At 39.3% G+C, this 21,089-nt stretch overlaps 2 protein-coding genes and 1 long non-coding RNA gene across 3 annotated transcripts; all 3 read right to left on the bottom strand.

The window, feature by feature from the left end:
• Nucleotides 1-167: 167 nt before the first annotated feature.
• On the bottom strand, nt 168-6,604 carry LOC308112746 (uncharacterized protein). Its single transcript, XM_080468487.1, has 4 exons — nt 6,342-6,604; nt 3,127-3,423; nt 1,485-2,498; nt 168-1,315 (listed from the first exon to the last, which is right to left on the bottom strand). Exons 1-4 carry the CDS (start codon nt 6,511-6,513, stop codon nt 1,287-1,289), a joined length of 1,512 nt encoding a protein of 503 aa, XP_080324613.1. The 5' UTR covers nt 6,514-6,604; the 3' UTR covers nt 168-1,286.
• A 773-nt stretch (nt 6,605-7,377) lies between these two features.
• Nucleotides 7,378-12,623, bottom strand: LOC308113022. The gene is made up of 3 exons (XR_013935524.1): nt 12,357-12,623; nt 11,467-11,760; nt 7,378-10,787 (listed from the first exon to the last, which is right to left on the bottom strand). It is a non-coding gene; the product is annotated as an uncharacterized lncRNA (long non-coding RNA).
• Nucleotides 12,624-16,058: 3,435 nt separating this feature from the next.
• Nucleotides 16,059-20,612, bottom strand: LOC308113444 (uncharacterized protein). The gene is made up of 3 exons (XM_080469742.1): nt 20,352-20,612; nt 19,466-19,762; nt 16,059-18,023 (listed from the first exon to the last, which is right to left on the bottom strand). The coding sequence occupies exons 1-3, from the start codon at nt 20,590-20,592 to the stop codon at nt 17,008-17,010; spliced, it is 1,554 nt and encodes a 517-aa protein (XP_080325868.1). The 5' UTR covers nt 20,593-20,612; the 3' UTR covers nt 16,059-17,007.
• Nucleotides 20,613-21,089: the final 477 nt, after the last annotated feature.

The following is a 21,089-nucleotide window of genomic DNA, read 5'->3' as shown; positions in this document are numbered from 1 at the left end:
CCATTAAATGGTAAATAGATTTCACTTATATAGCTTTTCAACTGTGTGAGCAGCCCCAAAGCTCTTTACATCGTTATTCACATTCACAAACTTGCTCGTATGTTTCAGTCGATCATTTCAAATATAAACTTTGAGAAAAGGATGACATGTTTCGATGAATAGAATCAGTTTCAAGAAAGGCTGCATATTTATTACATGTATTATTCAAACATAGTATTTCAGCAGGCATGTGTTGCATGTAAGCAATAATATTTTCTCCTATCTAGTGCACAAAGTGTGGAAATTAAATTTTTTTTAATTAAAAACAAAAAGAAACACTGAATAACAAAACGCATTGCATTCATAAACGTTTTAATTGAATTTCTTGAAAGATCACATCAGCTCATAAAATACTTTTAATGTCACATTTTTAAAAACACAAAAAACATCAGTCACGTTAGAAATAATAACTTTTATGTATTCCTCTGAGATTCAAAGATTTAAACAACCAGGGGATTGTGCAGTTCAACCAAATGGAAATCACATTTATTTAAATATTCTCATTTTTTGTGACAAACCAAGAACAAAATATTTTCCTGAAGCACAATTTCAACATTGGTTAAATCAGTAATGTTTTCACCAAACTGAATGATATCTTGTGATTTTGGGCTCAAGCTGGATTTCCTGAATGAGTCATTCAAAACTTCATCAGTGTGAGTTTTCACGTGGATCAGCAATATTTCACGATGACTGAAACTTTTCCCACATTTCACAAGAATATGGCTTCTCACCTGTGTGAGTTCTCATGTGGTTCAACAAAGTACCGTGTAAACTGAAACTTTTCCCACATGTTTCACAAGAATACGGCTTCTCACCTGTGTGAGTTCTCATGTGGCACAACAAATTACTCCATTTACTGAAACTTTGTCCACATGTTTCACAAGAATACGGCTTCTCACCTGTGTGAGTTCTATTGTGGACCAACAAAATACCGTTTGTAGAGAACCGTTTCCCACATGTTTCACAAGAATATGGTTTCTCACCTGTGTGAGTTCTCATGTGGACGGATAAAGAACCATGTGCAGTGAAACTTTTCCCACATGTTTCACAAGAATACGGCTTCTCACCTGTGTGAGTTCTCATGTGGCCCAACAAAGTACTCTGTTGACTGAAACCTTTCCCACATGTTTCACAAGAATATGGCTTCTCACCTGTGTGAGTTCTTATGTGGTTCAACAAAGTACCGTGTAAACTGAAACTTTTCCCACATGTTTCACAAGAATACGGCTTCTCACCTGTGTGAGCTCTCATGTGGCACAACAAAATACTCCGTTTACTGAAACTGTGTCCACATGTTTCACAAGAATATGGCTTCTCACCTGTGTGAGTTCTTATGTGGTTCAACAAAGTACCGTGTAAACTGAAACTTTTCCCACATGTTTCACAAGAATACGGCTTCTCACCTGTGTGAGCTCTCATGTGGCACAACAAAATACTCCGTTTACTGAAACTGTGTCCACATGTTTCACAAGAATACAGCTTCTCACCTGTGTGAGTTCTGATGTGGCTCAACAAAGTACTGTGTACACTGAAACATTTCCCACATGTTTCACAAGAATGCGGCTTCTTATCTGTGTGAGTTCTCATGTGGCACAACAAATTACTCCGTTTACTGAAACTTTGTCCACATGTTTCACAAGAATACGGCTTCTCACCTGTGTGAGTTCTCATGTGGCACAATAAATTACTCCGTTTACTGAAACTTTGTCCACATGTTTCACAAGAATACGGCTTCTCACCTGTGTGAGTTCTCATGTGGCACAACAAATTACTCCGTTTACTGAAACTTTGTCCACATGTTTCACAAGAATACGGCTTCTCACCTGTGTGAGTTTTCATGTGGCGCAACAACACATGGTGTACGCTGAAACATTTCCCACATGTTTCACAAGAATACGGCTTCTCACCTGTGTGAGTTCTCATGTGGCACAACAAATTACTCCGTTTACTGAAACTTTTCCCACATGTTTCACAAGAATACGGCTTCTCACCTGTGTGAGTTTTCATGTGGCGCAACAACACATGGTGTACGCTGAAACATTTCCCACATGTTTCACAAGAATACGGCTTCTCACCTGTGTGAGTTCTCATGTGGCACAACAAATTACTCCGTTTACTGAAACTTTTCCCACATGTTTCACAAAAGTTTTTCTTCTTATCAGTGAGAGTTCTTAAGTTCTGACATAATTTACGTTTTTTACGGACAATTTCACCAGATGTTTCCTCACAAAGAAGCTTTTCACCTTCAGCCTGCTTCTCTGACACAGGAACGTTCTTGTCCTCTTTGATCTGTGGAGGTTCTGGTTCTTCTTGTTCCTCTTTCATCTGTGGAGGTTCTGGTTCTGCTTGATCCTCTTTGATCTGTGGAGATTCTGGTTCTGGTTCTTCCTGCTCTCGACAGTAGCTTGTTTCCTGTTTAAAGATCTCCTCCTCCCTACAGTCACGGTGCTGGTGAAGCTCTGGAGGGACAAAAAAGTACAAGATGAATGGCTAGTTACATTCCTTCTAAAGTTCCAGCTTAAAAAAAAAAAAAAAAGGGACTCAAGTCGATAAATTCACAACTTTCCTATAAATTTCAAAAATAGCATAGAGTCATTAAATAAATGCTTGATGTGCTTTTTCCGAAAATGTTTTGATGTCATAAGCACTTTCAAGTTGTAATTGTTTTTGCTATGTTTTGTTGGTTACATTCACAAACAGTAAGATTGTTTACAATTTTTACAGATACGCTGTGAAAGCAATATAAAGTTTAGCCATAATTTCAGACAGTGAAGGTACATTGTTAAAGTTCTGGCTATTAGTTACAGTTGAGAAGGAATATTTCCTTGGGGAGAAAGGAAGATGTTGTGTTTACTAAAGTGTAACGCTGAGCTGTTGCTGTGATTACACTTCCACACCAGAGGGGGCGCTGTGTGGTTTAGTTGAAGTAGAGAGTGGATAATAACAGTAAGTGCATTTGGAGTTACCAGTCTGGTGAATAAAGGTGATCAAAGATACTACAGCATACCAGACATAAACCAAACACAGCCATAACGATGGAGATCCTCCACGACTCACATTCATGTGTTCATTCACACTTTTCCATACCTGTTCTGTGTAACTTGATTTGAGGTTTCCAGATGATTTCCAGCAGTTTGTGCTGACGAGCAATCTCCTCCTCGTACTGGACGATAGTTGGTTGAAACAGGGTGAATATTTCCACAGCAGCAGCAGTTAGTCGCTGGGTGGTCAAGTCTCTCACAGAGTCCTGGGAATTGTCACTTTCACCATCAGTAACAGTTTCCTCAACAATATCCTCCTCCTCTTTAATGTGTGGAGCTTCATGTTCCTCCTGCTGCAGGCTGGAGCTCGTCTTCTGGTTACCAATGTGTTGCTGTGGACTCTCTGGAGGGAAACGAGACAAAAGTCACTGATGTGATGGATGTGAAGATTTTACAGTGAAGGATGGATGAGACAGGACAGGCTGCATTTAAAATACAAACATTTGGAAACAAAAAGTCTCGTTAGATTCTCTAAGCTCTGAAACGTTAGCGAGAAGTTTCCACTTTGACGTAGTTCAGACAGAATTATTTTTTCCAGCAACACATGAACGCATCAATATGTTAAAGATTTACCGTAATGTCTGTATTATAAGTGCACGCCCAAAAAAACTACACAAACAATTCACGTTGGCTGGGAGTGAATGGAAATAAATTACTTCTTCCATTTGGAAACTAGGGATGTCCCGATCACACTTTTTGGCCCCTGATACCGATCCGATTTTTCAGAATTGAGTATCGGCCAGTACTGATACTTTCTCGATCTGATACTTACATTGCTATTACAAAGATACTCAATAGTCTATTTTTGGAGAAACTAAGATGTCTGAAGCGAAAAGCACTATTGGCAGAAGCTTTGTTCAGCTAGAAATTATTGTAAAACTCACTTATTGAATCAAATTCTTCTCAGAATGACTCAAGAACTTATTTAAACTTTATTCAGTCATAACAACAAAAAACCCAATTACACTCTGCAGTCTTGTATCTTATTTATGTTAACTTAAACAACTTCACCTGGATTTTGTGGCAAATAAAAAACATTTAAAAATGAAACCCAGTGAATCAGTTTGACTAACATATAAACTATAAAAAACTACAACATAAACAGTATTCAGTAAAGCCAATCAGAAGAACCCAATTCCATTTCAAAGTGTCTTTGGCTGGTTGGGTTGAAAATAAGTTCTAAAAAAGTGCAAATACAATAATAAAAAGTAAATAAATGAATCTTAAACATAAATGCTCTTTAGCTGCAATGTAACTTCTTTATGTATTCAATTTCAGTTTAACTTAAAGGGGACATATCATGCTAAATCCACTTTTTTAGCCCTTAAATGCATTTTGTTGTATATTTAGAGTGTTTAAAAGTACAGAAAAGTTCAAAGTAGTCTCTTCAGGTGCTCCGTTGATATCTTTATATTCTGTTTTGGTCATATTTTGCGATCGGTTTCGATTTTTCTATTCTCTATTACGTTTTTTGAACAATGACGTCACAATATTCGCAGCGGAACTGCCAAATTAGGACATCGACACTTCGAGCAATCCGCCATTTTTGTTTCTCGCTGCGATTTTGTAGTCCAACCGAAGTTACGAGAGGATAAGTCGAAATGTTCGGTTGTTGGATGTAGTAACCCACAAGCTTCGTTACACCGTCTCCCAGCATCAGAACCTTTTCGAAGTGCCTGGTTGAGTTTTATTTTTCACAGAAATGTACCCACATCTGTGGGTAAGGTCATTTTTGTGTGCGCGAAGTACTTTAAGGACGACTGCTTCAGCAACCTCCGCCAGTATAAAGAAGGATTTGCCGAAAGACTTCGTCTGATTGAGCGGTCAGTTCCTTCTATCTATGGAGACGACGAACAGAGCACTTCGGTAAGCTGTATATAACGCTAAAAAGTGTGATGATAAGACGTCCCTGTCATTGTTTTGTTAGCATTAGCAGTTGCACCGTCTTCATATGTTAGCGCTGTGTGCTCGTTTTAGATTATAATGTAACTTCTGTGTTAAATAGTCGTTGTAATACAGGCAGTATTGTAGTAGTGGGCATGGATGGAGAAGTTAGTGTAAATATAGTAACACACCATTGCGTTACATCCATATGAAGACGTTGTTCTGCAGGTGCATCATCGTCATTTTCATCTCGCTCCGCCGGGTCCGACTCTGGCTCCAACATGTATGGCTGGATGGACAAATCTTCCCTTGTTGACATTTTGTAAATAATGTGTGAATATAAAGTTTCTGCGCCGCTAGATAATTGTATCTGTTCTATCAAACTACAAAGATGGCCGAACAGGGTGGCGTTGAACCGAGTGTCACCTCTGCAACCTGGAGAGGAGGAGGGGTATGAAGTGTCTCATTTGCATTTGAAGAGACCGCCCCAAAACGAGTTGCTCTCAGAAGCGCATCAGAAAAGGGGTAGAAAAGGGGCCTGTGGAGCTCTAATAATGAGGAATTCAGACCCAAGCATTGCAGTTCCGCTTTATATAGACCACAACTGTATGATTTATATGTAAAAAGGAAGGATTTAAAAGCATGATATGTCTCCTTTAAAGCAGTATGAGAGGTTTGACCAGAATTGTCACAGAACATTTACATTTCAATGTGAATTATAAACACTTAATTCCACTTCGAAGTGGTAAAACATGTTTGACAAAAGTAGTCTTAACATAGTTCTCTCAAAAACTTATTCAGAATACGATCTTTTTCCTCCCTGGCCGTCTCCCAAAAAAACCTCCGTCCAAACCTCACTATGAACACGGCTCAACACGAGGCTTCAGGGCATGTAGTACACATGCCAGGCCTTTAGGGGCGCGGTGACTCACCAAACAACAAAAACGCAGAAGAAGAAAGACCACATAGAAATTTAGAAGTAGACTCCTGTACAAAAACATATAAACCACTATATATAACTCTAGTTTTATAGGTCTGTGGCCACGCTTGACGAGCAAATCTGGTGCTTTGTTTTTTAATTATTGTTTCTAAATGAACCGTTCAAGGGATTTGCATTCCCAGAATATTTGTCAGTTGAGTCCGATATCTACCGATCGGATCGGGTCATCCCTGTTGCAAACAGCACAAACACAGCTTCCTCTATTTGTGATACAGATGTGTTGTTGAATGCTTAAATTTTCTGCTTAAAATACTCTCCCGTTATTTCACTGTGAACAAGAACTGCAGCTGCAGCCTCACTTCACTCTGCGAGCTTCAAAACCAATGAAACGATCCTCCACGAGTCACATTCATGTGTTCATTCAGACTTTTCCATACCTGTTCTGTGGAACTTGTTATGAAGTTTCCCGCTGATTTCCAACAATCTGAGCTGACGATCGATCTCCTCCTCGAGCTGGACGATAGTTTGTTGAAACACGGTGAATATTTCTCCAGCAGCAGCAGTTAGTCGCTCGTTGATAAACTCTCTCAAAGCCTGAACTGAACTCATTGTTGCTGCAGGAGATGAAATATTTCCTCTGTGAGACACGAGAACACGAAAGACTCCAACAAGCTCCAAACAGCCGCCAAAACTTCTTCTTCTTCTCTCCTAAACAACGTCCAGCTATATACTGACACCGCCTGGACACAGGGAGAACTGCAGGTTCGTCGTCTCACCCGAAATACAGTAGTTCAAGCTGTTTAATGAATGGACTGTCCTGTGGATTTTACAACTCTCAATTCAATGATCATAATCTGTGAGACATAAACATGTAATCAAACATTCATGCTTAACCTCATATAGAATGTACAGCTTATCCTCAAAATCATTCATTAATGATCTGGAAAATTTGATGTGTCCCTCACTTTCTCATGAAAATTGGTTTCCCTGTTTACAGCATATTTAATACATCTTTGGACAATGTTGACCAGTAATGACGAAACTACATAGTGATTTTGGACAATTTATGGCAAAATAACTTGGGTTTAAGGAATGGATGAAATGTAATGTGTTGTGTGCTGTCATGTTAATGTGACATCTTGACGTGCACTGATTGGAACTCTCTCTTGTTTCAGTATTTCTACTGATTAATGAGTTTGGACGAACACCAAAACACCTTTTTTGTATATTTTAGTTAATCGCTTCAAATAAACCTTTGTTTGAGAAATGGATTACATGTTTTAAGTAAATATTCAGTTTCAAGACAAGCTCCAGACATATTATATTCCATACATTTTTCAAACATTTTATTTCAGCAGGCATGTGTTGCATGCAAGTAAAAAAATTTTTTTCCTGTGTAGTGTAAAAAGAGTGAAAAGTTAAATTAACCAATTCATATTGAATCAAAAATAAATAAACACTGACTAACCCATTGGTTATATCAACAATTTATTTCAAATTCTTCAAAGTTCACATCTGGTCATAAAACATTCTGTGTCAATGTGTATTCCTCTAAGATTCATTATACAACCAGGCGATCGTTTGTCGGCCTCTGTGTAGTTCAACCAAACGGAAACTACATTTATTCAAACGTTCTCATTTTTGGTGACAAACCAGCAACAAAACATTTTCCTGAAGCACAAATTCAACACTGTTTAAATCATTAGTTTCCTTCTAACTGGATGATTCCTTGTGATTTTGGGCTCAAGCTGGACTCCCTGAATGAGATCTCCCACGGAGTCTTGCATGACTTTGGCTGCATTAACACTGTCAGAGTAATGTGACACTATTCACATTTCTTGCTCTTATGTGGCACAGATCAGATCTGCTTCTGGACAACGTAAACATTCACATGTGGAAATAAATCAGATTTGTACCAGATATGTACCAATGTGACGGCTGTGTAAATAGGGCTGATCAGATTTTGTACACATGGCATCTCTAATGTCATCAATCCGCTATCACCTAGCCTATTTTGTCACATTGTGAATGCGCGGTAAATAAATGAGGAACACGGAGGAAATTGCAGCTCAGTGGTCAGTTGAGGTCACATGTCTTCTCGGTGTTTGGAAAGAGGATGAAATAGATGCAGAAGATGCACTTTGGGCCGTTTTCCACTTCTCTTCTTCAAACTCCCAGCAATGTTTGATGAACGTCTCAGGCACCGCGACATTAGCGTCAAACATACGCCACCATGCATGGTTCAGAAGTAGCTGGAAGTTTTTTATGTTGAGACGGTGGGGGGTGTCGGCAGCTGTTCAACTAAAAACGTTTTTAATAGTAATTTAACTCAGTTTTAAAAGCAAGCATTCAGTAAAGTAACTAAGTTACTTTTCAAGAGTAACTAGTAATCAGTAATCACATTATTTTGGCGTGTGTGCAAGAGCATTCAGCGTCGATGTGAAAATCACTCAGAGGAGGCGGGGTTTAGTAGCGGTCTCACCAATCACCGATCAACACCAGAGTGACTGACATTAAATTAAACCAATCGACGTCATTTCATGTCCGAGACTTGGGGCAACTTTTAAATGGCCCCGAGCTCGGTGATTTGGATAAAGTCTGTTCTGGTTTGTTCTTGCGTGTTTCTACGAGATGTTGAGGAGAATGCAACAAGCCGTGAGTCTCTGATTATTGACTCTGTTACATCTCTTCTAATTTACCTGGTTGAAAGGAGAAATTTGGCTGAAAACCTAAAGGTCAGGTTCAACTTTGTCTGTTATAGTTATTCTTAAATGCACACAAATAGAAATGTGTTCTGAATTGTGCAATTGTGTTTAGGTTTGTTAATGTTTATAAAAGTTTAGATATGCTCATATTTATTAATGAGGTTTGTTTCAAAGCATCCTAAAAACCTTTGGATAAAGGTTTTTAAACTTGAAAAGTTTTGCTTTGTTGTGTACGTGTACGTGATGGAATTGTCTGGAATTTTGAAAAATCCAACAGAGTAAAATGAAAATTACTACAAACTCAACATTAAGCCAAATTTAATGAAACATTCTAGGGCAAAATACAGTGAAATGTAAAAAAAAACCCAACAACCTATAAATCCCACATAACCACCATTTTGGGGACTGGATTGAAACAATTTGTGGGCCGGTTTTTGCCCACGGGCCTCATGTTTGACTCCCTGTAAAGTGAAAGTGACACTTAAAAGGAGTCAGTGCAGAACAGTGCTGTGGGCGGGCTGCCAGCCGTCCACTCATTAAGGGGTGTTAACAGTTAAAACCTCTCCGTGCGAGACGATTTGTCCACTCAGTACAGGGTGTCCACTCTTATCTGGTCCCCTTGTCTGAGGTTTAACTGTACACATATTTTAGACTGCTTTTAGCAAGCCGTGCACTATTTCTTTTGGCCGTCTTTGGCCATCCAAATGATGGCTGGACAGCTCGCTACCTACAATTGTGCCTGTTCCCAATAGACGCGCACCCCCGAGGCATGCACTTGCGCATCTATTAGGAACTATACGGTAGATTACACACGCGTTGCTTTCCCGGTAACCATTATCTTCACAGCAAACTGTAAGCATAGGTTGCACACAGATGACACTTCAGTCGCATACTGTAACGTAAATCTCTGCCTAGCCCTCTTTAGTTGTAAGTGGAGACAGAATTTTTCTAAATCTCCACTGAGGACATGGTTTTGGAAATCCTCCTTTGCGGTGACTCTTAGCTGAGTTTATGTGTAAATGCAAGGCCCAAACGCAGACCAGTATTACCGTGTCGTGAAATACCTGTAAACGTGGCCTAAAACTGTTGTCTCAAATTCTGCTAACACAACATCTCATCTGTGAGTTCTTGTGTGGCGCAACATAGTACTGCGTACACTGAAACTTTTCCCACATGTTTCACAAGAATACGGCTTCTCACCTGTGTGAGTTCTCTTGTGGCGCACCAATGCAGAGTTTACACTGAAACTTTTCCCACATGTTTCACAAGAATATAGCTTCTCACCTGTGTGAGTTCTCATGTGAACCAATAATTTATTATGTTGAACGAAACCTTTCCCACATGTTTCACAAGAATGCGGCTTTTCACCTGTGTGAGTTATCCTGTGGCTCAAGAAAGTACTGTGTATACTGAAACGTTTCCCACATGTTTCACAAGAATATGGTTTCTCACCTGTGTGAGTTCTCATGTGGACCAACAAATGACTCCGTCTACTGAAACGTTTCCCACATGTTTCACAAGAATATGGTTTCTCACCTGTGTGAGTTCTCATGTGGCCCAACAAATAACTCCGTCTACTGAAACGTTTCCGACATGTTTCACAAGAATACGGCTTCTCACCTGTGTGAGTTCTCGTGTGGCGCAACAAAGTACAGTGTAAACTGAAACGTTTCCCACATGTTCCACAAGAATACGGCTTCTCACCTGTGTGAGTTCTCGTGTGGCGCAACAAAGTACAGTGCAAACTGAAACTTTTCCCACACGATTCACAAGAATATGGTTTCTCACCTGTGTGAGTTCTCATATGGACTAAGAATTCACTCTGTCGGTTGTAACTTTTCCCACATGTTTCACAAATTTTTTTCTTCTTATCAGTGAGAGTTCTTATGTTCCGACATAATTTACGTTTTTTACGGACAATTTCACCAGATGCTTCCTCACAAAGAAGCTTTTCACCTTCAGTCTGCTTCTCTGACACAGGAACGTTCTCCAAACTCACTTTTTCACTATGAAATATGTTGATTTCTGACAATTCTTCTTGCTCCTCTTTGATCTGTGGGGGTCCTGGTTCTTGTTCCTCTTTGATCTGTGGAGGTTCTGGTTTTTCCTGCTCAAGACAGGAGCTTGTTTCCTGTTTAAAGATCTTCTCCTCTCTACAGTCATGGTGCTGGTGAAGCTCTGGAGGGACAAAAAAGTACAAGATCAAAGGTCAGTTACATTACTTCTACAGTTCCATCTAAAAAACAAAACAAAACTGGGACTCAAGCCATGAAATTTAAAACTTTCCTTTAAATTTCAAAAATATCATACAGTCATTATATTAATGCTTGATGTGCTTTTTTCGAAAATGTTTTGGTGTCATAAGCACTTTAAGTTGCCATTATAGCTCTTACTTTTGGTCCAACATGATGACTTATCATTGTTTTTGCTATGTTATATTCGTTGTATTCATAAAGAGTAAAATTGTTTACAATCTTTACAGATACGCTGTGAAAGAAATATAAAGTTTAACTGACAGTGAATGTACATTGTTAAAGTTCTGGCTATTAGTTACAGTTGAAAAGGAATATTTCCTTGGGGAGAAAGGGAGCCGTGTTTATTAAAGTGTAATGCTGAGCTGTTGCTGTGATTACACTTCCTCACCAGAGGGGGCGACGTGTGGTTTAGTTGAAGTAGAGAGTGGAGAAGAACTGAGTATATTTTGAGTTACCAGTCGGGTGAATAAAGGTGATGAAAGATAATAAAACATAACAGACACAAATCTTGCTTTTGTCTGTGGTGGATAAACCAAACACAGCCATAACAATGGAGATCCTCCACGACTCACATTCATGTGTTCATTCACACTTTTCCATACCTGTTCTGTGTAACTTGACTTGAGGTTTCCAGATGATTTCAAGCAGTTTGTGGTGACGAGCAATCTCCTCCTCGTACTGGACGATAGTTGGTTGAAACAGGGTGAATATTTCCACAGCAGCAGCAGTTAGTCGCTGGGTGGTCAAGTCTCTCACAGAGTCCTGGGAATTGTCACTTTCACCATCAGTAACAGTCACCTCAACAATATCCTCCTCCTCTTTAATGTGTGGAGCTTCATGTTCCTCCTGCTGTAGACTGGAGCTCGTCTGGTTACCAATGTGTTGCTGTGGACTCTCTGCAGGGAAACAAGACAACGGTCACTGATATGGTGGATGTGAAGATTTTACAGTTAAGTATGGATGAGTCAGGACAGGCTACATTTAAAATACAAACATCTGGAAACAAAAACTCTGTTCATTTCAAGAAAACTGACAATACCTGTGGGGGCTATAAAATAAATGAGAAAAGTGTCTGGATACAACATTAGATTCTCTGAACTCTGAAACGTTAGTGGTAACTTTCCACTTTGACGTGGTTCAGACAGTATTGTTTTTTCCAGTAACACATGAACGCATCAATATTCTAAAGATTTACCGTAATGTCTCAATTATTGCCGCGCAAAGAAAAAAACTACACAAACCAGTCACGTTTGCTCAGGCTGATTTTAAATAAATAACTTATTCTATTTTAAATACAGCACAAGCACCACTTCCTCTGTTTGTGACACAGATGTGTTGTTGAATGCTTAAGGTTTCTGCTTTAAAATCCCTCCTGTTATTTCACTGTGAACAAGAACTGCAGCTGCAGCCTCATTTCAGCATGCTGGCTTCAAAACAAATAAAACGATCCTCCGCGAGTCACATTCATGTGTTCTTTCAAACTTTTCCATACCTGTTCTGTGGAACTTGATTTGAGGTTTCTCGATGATTTCCAGCAATGTGAGCTGACGACGAATCTCCTCCTCGTACTGGACGATAGTTTGTTGAAACACGGTGAATATTTCTCCAGCAGCAGCAGTTAGTCGCTTGTTGATAAACTCTCTCAAAGCCTGAACTGAACTCATTGTTGCTGCAGGAGATACAATATTTCCTCTGTGAGACACGAGAGCACAACAGAGTCCGACATGCTCCATGCTGCCTCCAAAGCTTCTTCTTCTCTGATAAACAACGTTCAGTTTCATACTGACACCTACTGGACACATGGGGAAACGCAGGCTGGCCGTCTCACCTGAAAGCGTTGGGACTCTTTTACAAACGCACTGTCCTGTGGATTTTACAACTCTCAGTTCAATGATCATAATCTGATACATAAACATGTCATGAAATATGTAAGTACATTTTCCATACACATGACAGAAATAATTTTGGGAACCATAACCAACCACTGCCAAAATTAGAAAGTCACATAGAATGTAAAGCTCATCCTAAAAATCATTTTTGGATGAAATAATAATTTGACAATTTTTCTTGTCAATTGTGACCAGTATAGATGGAATTATCTTAATGGTGATTTTGGGCAATTTATGGCAAAATAACCTGGATTTGAGGAGTGGATGTAATGTAATGTAATGTGTTGTGTGAATTCATGTCATGTTAAGTGACATCCTCGTGTGCACTGATTGGAACTCTCGTTTCAAGATTACAACTGAGAAAAGAGTTTGGAAAAAAAATATATCTTGCTGGTATATTTTAGTCAATTTTTTAAAATAAACCTTTTATTTGAGAAACTCGGCAGCTCCTCGTCTTCTGGAGTCTTATTATCCATCTGAAGCTACAGCCAGAGCTACATTCAGAGCGAGTTGTACAGCGACATCCAGAGCTTCCATCCAGACATCAAAGAATCATTGAACTCAATGACGAAAGAAGCGTCCAGTATGAAAGAAATTGTTGCAGAACTTAAGGGACTCAAAAAACTGTTGAGTGAAAGAGATGCAATCATAACACAGCTTCAGCAACACGTGGATGATCTGGAACAATATTCCAGGAAAGATATCTGGCCTGGAAACAAAGCATCGTTCATATGCAAAAGTTGTGGATCATCAAGGAGCGACAGGGAGAAAATGCTCCACCTGTGGTGGAGCTGTGACTTTTTGTCAGCCTGGCGTGTACTGAAGAGAAATCTAGGATTGTTCTTGTTTTCTTCTATTAAGAAGGAGTAGTAGGCATTTCGGGTTTTGCAAAGGGATTTTTTATAGATTAACAAACTCTCTCTCCAGGCTGTTCGAAATACTTCCGAGTTGAGTACCATTTCTTCTCCAATTTTCGTGCTGATTCCTTTAAAGTTCGCAAATTATCATTAAACCATGGAGCTATCCTCCTCTGAGTTGTTGCTTTTATCTTCAAGGGAGCAATGGAATCAAGTGCGGAGCGAAGTAGGGCTGCTGTTCCATCTACAACCAAGTCAACCTGGGTAGGGCTGATGGTGTGACAGCTGTTTACTGCTAGATCCATGGATAGAATTGAAATCAAAATTGATGGGAGTACTTCCCTGAATCTAGCTACAGCATTGTCTGATGGATATCTCTTATATTTCAATTTATTTTCAGGGGCTATAAAGCCAGTTAATGTCAATTTGAATGATATCAGAAAGTGATCTGACAATAGAGGGTTGAGGGGAAAATCAGATCTGTAACATTTCTTAATGACTTTGTGGTGCTATTTTGCTTTATTTTGTGATTGTATCTAAATACTGTACAAATGGGTAGATGATCACTAATATCAGTCATCAAAATCCTGCTCATAACAAGTTCTTCATTTCTATTTGTACACATGTTGTCTATTACATGCTGTATGCTGTATCTATTTCAATCAATCCCTTTATTTTTACCTAAAGATTTTTTTGACACTTTAGATAAAATGTTTGGTTCGTTTATTTGGGGTGCGGGGTCTCCGAGGGTCCGGAGATCGTTATTCCAAAGATGCAAGTTCAGCAGTGGACTTGCCTTACCGAACTTTGAATTTTATTATTGGGCAACACACATTCATAAAATCCATTTTTGGATTGATTGTCCTCATTTAATTTGGTGCGAACTGGAAAATCAATCGTGTTCTAATGCATCGTCTCTGCCTGCTCTTATATGCTCCTCTCTTCCATTTAAAGTCTCAAAATATGTTAAAAGCCCTGTTGTGCTCAATATCTTAAAGATTTGGTTTCAGTTCAGGAAATATTTCAAATTTCATGTGGTATCTCCTCTGGGTCCATTGTGTAGTAATCACCTGTTATCCCCCTCACATATGGATTCCGCTTTCTCAGCATGGCGTAACAAAGGTATACATTGTTTCCTTGATATGTATTCAGATAGTACTTTCAATAGTTTTGCCAATTTGTCATCACAATATGATTTGCCCTCAAACCATCTGTTTAGGTACTTCCAAGTAAGACATTTTATTTCTAACTCTTTTCCTGCTTTTCCCGCTGTACCCAGGTATGGGAAGATCTACTCACATTTAAGACGCCAAGTACAGGGGTTATCTCAGTAATGTATAACCGAATACTGAACCTCCGGGATCACTCCAACTCAAAAACGAGAGCTGCATGGGAGGAGGAGATGGGTCTTCAAATTGATGAAGATTGGTGGGATGGGGTGGTGAGTAGGTCAGGCAAGGTCTCATCTTGTGCACGGCTGCCACTTATCGAGTTTAGGGTGATACACAGGGTTCATTTTTCAAAATTAAAGTTGTCTAAAATCATCCCAGAGTTAGAGGACAAACGCGACCGTTGCTCAAACTCAGTGTCATTTGAGTCACATGTTTTTCTTTTGCCCACGCCTGCATAACTACTGGTCCAGTTATTTTCATATAATGTCCACCATAATGGGAGTTGATTTACAACCCTGCCTATTTATTGCTATTTTCGACATGCCTGTTAAGCCAACACAACTAAATCTGGCTCAAAGAGAAATTATAAATTTTACTTCTTCAATTGTCAAACGCCGCCTCTTCCTTCAGTGGAAATCCCCCAACCCTCCCTCTGTATCACAGTGGATTACAGAAATCATGTTCTTCCTTAAACTTGAGAAGATTAAATACACAATGAGAGGGTGTACTGATGACTATACCATATTTAAATTACTGTGTGGAAATTTGGCATGTAAAACTTATACACAGCCACTGTTCATTTTATTAAAAAAAAAAAAAAGAGAGCTCTGAAAACAATGTTTAATATTAGATATATTCATCAAACCCACTATGATTCAAATGTAAGTCACTAAAATGTTATGATATAATTATAATATATAATAATATATAATATTTGCCAGGTTTTGTATAAAGCCAAGAAAGAAATATTGCCAATGAACACCCAAGAAAGGTTTGAAAAAAGAAACCTTCCAAAGCAATGGAAGGAACTGTCACAGTGATAGGAATTACTTTATGGAACGCATAATTGTACATTGTAAATACTGTACAAAAAATGTACAAAAAGATCTCTAAAACTGTAAATGTTTAGAAAGTTGGACATTAACAAAATAACAGACGGATGTAAAATGATTGTAAGTTAACAAAGGAGCAGATATAAGACTGATTCTCTTCTGCTCCTCTTCATTCAGACTGTGCTGGAAGTTTTGTAGTGGGAGTGTTTTTTTTTTATTTTTTTATTATTACTTTTGAATGAAAAAAAAAAATCAATTTAAATGAAACATTCTGGTGCAAAATACAGCGAAATGTCCAAAAAACAAACAAAATAACCACTATGCTTGGTGGTTTTGGGGGCTGGATTGAGGTATTTTAGGGGCCGGTTTTTGCCCACAGGCCTCATGTTTGACTCCATTGAGGTAAAGTGAAAGTGACACTTAAGAGGAGTCACAGTGCAGCACCGTGCTGCGGGCAGGCTTCCAGCTGTCCACTCATTAAGGGGTCCATCCATCCATCCATTTTCTCCCGCTTTTCTGTTTCCGGGTCGCGGGGGTGGCAGTCTGAGCACTGTCACCCAGATCACATTGCACCGATTAAGAACCTTTTCTGCGGTTGGTGAGCCCACGGGAAGTCATTAAGGGGTGTTAACAGCTAAAACCTCTCTGCAAGACAATTTGTCCACTTTTATCTGGTCCCTTCATCTGAGGTTTGACTGTACACATATTATAGACTGCGTCGAGAAAGTCGTGTATTATTTTTTGGGCTGTCTTTTTCTAAAAATTTATGTCCAAATTACAGCAGGACAGCTCGCTGCCTAAAACTATGCACGTTCCCAATAGACGCACAGAGGCTTGCACTTGCACATCTATTAGGAACTATAATCGGTTTCACAAGCGTTGCTTTCACGAGACACATTTTCTTCACTGCAAACGCTAAACACGGGTCGCACACGGATGACTCTTCAGTCCCATATTGTAACGTAAATCTCTGCCTAACCCTCTTTTGTAAACTGAGAAAGGCTTTTTCTAAATCTCCACTGTGGCCGTGGTTTCAGAAATCCTTGTTTGTGGCGACTCGTAGCTGCGTTTATATGTAAATGCAAAGCCCAAACACAGACCAATACCACCATGTTGTAAATACGTGCAAACGTGGCCTGAAACTGTTGTCTCAAATTCTACTAATACGGCATCTCACTTATGAGTTCTCATGTGGACCAATAACTTACAGTGCTTAATAAAACATTTCCCACATGTTTCACAAGAATACGGTTTCTCACCTGTGTGAGTTCTCATGTGGTTCAAAAAAGTATAACGGCGACTGAAACTTTTCCCACATGTTCCACAAGAATATGGCTTCTCACCTGTATGAGTTCTCATGTGGACCACCAAATTACTCTGATGATTGAAACTTTTTCCACATGTTTCACAAGAATATGGCTTCTCACCTGTGTGAGTTCTCATGTGGCGTGACAAATTATTCCGTTGAATGAAACTTTTCCCACATGTTTCACAAGAATGTGGCTTCTCACCTGTGTGAGTTCTTATGTGGACCAATAACTTACTCTGCTTAATGAAGCTTTTCCCACACGTTTCACAAGAATGTGGCTTCTTAGCTGTGTGAGTTCTCATGTGGCTCAACAAAGTACTGAGTAAACTGAACTGTTTCACACATGTTTTACAAGAATACGGCTTCTCACCTGTGTGAGTTCTCATGTGGCTCAGCAAATTACAGTGTTCACTGAAACACTTCCCACATGTTTCACAAGAATATGGCTTCTCACCTGTGTGAATTCTCATGTGGACTAATAATTCACTCTGTCGGTTGTAACTTTTACCACAAGTTTCACAGTTGTATTTCTTATCGGTGACAGTTCTTAAGTTCTGACATAATTTAAGTTTTTTACGGACAATTTCACCAGATGTTTTCTCACAAAGAAGCTTTTCACCTTCAGTCTGCTTCTCTGACACAGGAACGTTCTCCACTCTCACTATTTCACGATGAAATATGTTGATTTCTTTCAAATCTTCTTGTTCCTCTTTGATCTGAGGAGGTTCTGGTTCTTCTTGTTCCTCTTTGATCTGTGGAGGTTCTGGTTCTTCTTGTTCCTCTTTGATCTGTGGAGGTTCTGGTTCTTTCTGCTCTAGACAGGAGCTTGTTTCCTGTTTAAAGATCTGCTCCTCCCTACAGTCAGGGTGCTGGTGGAGCTCTGGAGGGACAAAAAAGTACAAGATCAAAGGTTAGTTGCGTTACTTCTACAGTCCCAGCTTTGAAAAAACTGTCACTTATAAAGTTAAATTGAAAACTCCAATTCAAATTTCATAAACATCGTTCAGTCATTAGATTATTTCTTGATGTGCACTTTTAGCTGCTGAACAGCTGGTGGATTAACAAAGACTTTTTGGCATTAACTTTCTCTCATAGTGGCACAACCACCTCTAGGGTCTGGACCACCACCTCTGCAGCTGGATGAAGGACTTCCTTTCCAACAGACCACAGAATGTGAGACTTGGAGACCTTGGTTCTGTTTCTTGAAAAAAACTGGCTGAAAAGACCAAAGAGTAGGATACATATTAAAGACATACAAACTCCACACAGAAAGGACCCGGCCGGAATTTGAACCCGGGACCTTCTCGCTGTGAGGCGAGAGCATTTACCGTGGAGTCGGGACGTGGTGAGTGGAACATGTATTGTCATATCACATCAGATCTCCCGTCTTTATTCTGTCGTCTCCCACTGTTAACTGATATGGACACATTCACGTCACCTTGATAATCATTGTTGGCGTCTCATCTTCAGATTCCTCTGAAACTGTTGCTCTTTTGATCATCAAGATATGGAGCAAATCTCTCAAATGTGACTTCACAGCTTTCCCACAAACACTCTCCTACTCTTGTTCTTCTTTAAAGAAGTCTTCAACTTCCACTGAACAGTCTATGTTAGAGAATATTTTTCTTTCTTCGCTGTGCTCTGCGTTCATCACTGTGTTTTGAGCCTGGTTTTCGGTGAGAGTTCTCGCCGTGATGTCACAGCCAAGATGGCAAAGGTTGAGAAAACTCGCCTTTTGTTGCTCGAGAAGCAAGAGTTAAATTCACTTCATTTTCGTAGTTGTTTAGTAAAGGATGAAAGCAGTATGACAATAATGTTTTCCTATTGCTTTTTTCGAACATGTTTTAGTGTCATAAGCACTTTAAGTTGTAATTGTTTTTGTTATGTTTTGTTAGTTAAATTCATAAACAGTAAGGTTGTTTACAATCTTTACAGATACGCTGTGAAAGAAATATAAAGTTTAACCATCATTTCAGACAGTGAAGGTACATTGTTAAAGTTCTGGCTATTAGTTACAGTTGAAAAGGAATATTTCCTTGGGGAGAAAGGACTGTTTACTGTTTACTAAAGTGTTATGCTGAGCTGTTGCTGTGATTACACTGCCACACCAGAGGGGGCGGCGTGTGGTTTACTTGAAGTAGAGAGTGGAGAAGAACTGAGTATATTTGAAGTTACCAGTCTGTTGAATAAAGGTGATTAAAGGTACTAAAACATAACAGACACAAATCCTGCTTCTGTCTGTGGTGGATAAACCAAACACAGCTATAACGATGGAGATCCTCCACGACTCACATTCATGAGTTCATTAACAATTTTCCATACCTGTTCTGTGTAACTTGATTTGAGGTTTCCAGATGATTTCCAGCAGTTTGTGGTGACGAGCAATCTCCTCCTCGTACTGGACGATAGTTGGTTGAAACAGGGTGAATATTTCCACAGCAGCAGCAGTTAGTCGCTGGGTGGTCAAGTCTCTCACAGAGTCCTGGGAATTGTCACTTTCACCATCAGTAACAGTTTCCTCAACAATATCCTCCTCCTCTTTAATGTGTGGAGCTTCATGTTCCTCCTGCTGCAGACTGGAGCTCGTCTTCTGGGTACCAATGTGTTGCTGTGGACTCTCTGGAGGGAAACGAGACAAAAGTCACTGATGTGGTGAATGTGAAGATTTTACAGTGATGGATGGATGAAAATGGACAGGCTGCATTTAAAATACAAACATTTGAGACAAACTGTCTGCTCATTTCAAGAAAACAGTAGCTGTGGGGTTTATAAAATAAATGACAAAGGTGTCTGGATACAACATTAGATTCTCTAAGCTCTGAAACGTTAGTGGGAAGTTTCCACTTGAACGTGGTTCACACAGAATTGTTTTATTCCAACAACACCTGAACGCATCTAATATATTCTAAAGATTTACCGATATTTCTCCATTATTAGCGCGCACAGAAGAAAATACACAAACCAGTCCCATTAGCTCAGACTGAATGTAAATAAATGACTTCTTGTTTGCTAACAGTTAAAACACTGCTTCCTCTGTTTGTGATACAGATGTGTTGTTGAATGCTGAAGTTTTCTGCTTTAAAATCTCTCGTTATTTCACTGTGAACTAGAACTGCAGCTGCATCCTCATTTCAGTCTGCGAGCTTCAAAACCAATGAAACGATCCTCCACGAGTCACATTCATGTGTTCATTCAGACTTTTCCATACCTGTTCTGTGGAACTTGATTTGAGGTTTCTCGATGATTTCCAACAATCTGAGCTGACGACGAATCTCCTCCTCGTACTGGACGACAGTTTGTTGAAACACGGTGAATATTTCTCCAGCAGCAGCAGTTAGTCGCTGGTTGATAAACTCTCTCAAAGCCTGAACTGAACTCATTGTTGCTGCAGGAGATGAAATATTTCCTCTGTGAGATACGAGAACACAACAGAGTCCAACAAGCTTCATGCAGCCGCCAAAGCTTCTTCTTCTCTGATAAACAACGTTCAGCCTCATACTGACACCTATTGGACACATGGTGAACTGCAGGTTAGTCGTCTCACCTGGAAGCGTTGGGGCTCCTTTACGAACGTACTGTCCTGTGCATTTTGCAACTTGTAATTTAATGACCATAATCTGAGACATAAACTTGTCATGAAATATGTATGCAAATTTTCCAGACACATGACAGAAATAATTGTGGGAATCATAACCAACCACTGCCAAAATTAGAAAGTCATTTAGAGGCACTAAATGAAAATCTTACGCAACAGAAGTGGGATGCAGTTTATGTAAAAGATGTCAACGCAGCATATAACTCTTTCAATGAAAAAGTAATAGAGTTGTATGATAAAAACTATAAAATCATATATTACCTCAAGAAAAAGGAAGATAAACCACAGATCACAAAAGGGATTATAATTGCTTGTAAAAAGGACCATCTCAACCGATGTTTTATAAAAACT

This window comes from Lipophrys pholis, assembly GCF_963383615.2.
Source record: "Lipophrys pholis genome assembly, chromosome: 8".
NCBI classification, from domain to species: Eukaryota; Metazoa; Chordata; class Actinopteri; order Blenniiformes; family Blenniidae; genus Lipophrys; species Lipophrys pholis.
The sequence above is the reverse complement of the archived record's forward strand: the minus strand, read 5'-3'. Positions and strand labels throughout refer to the sequence as shown.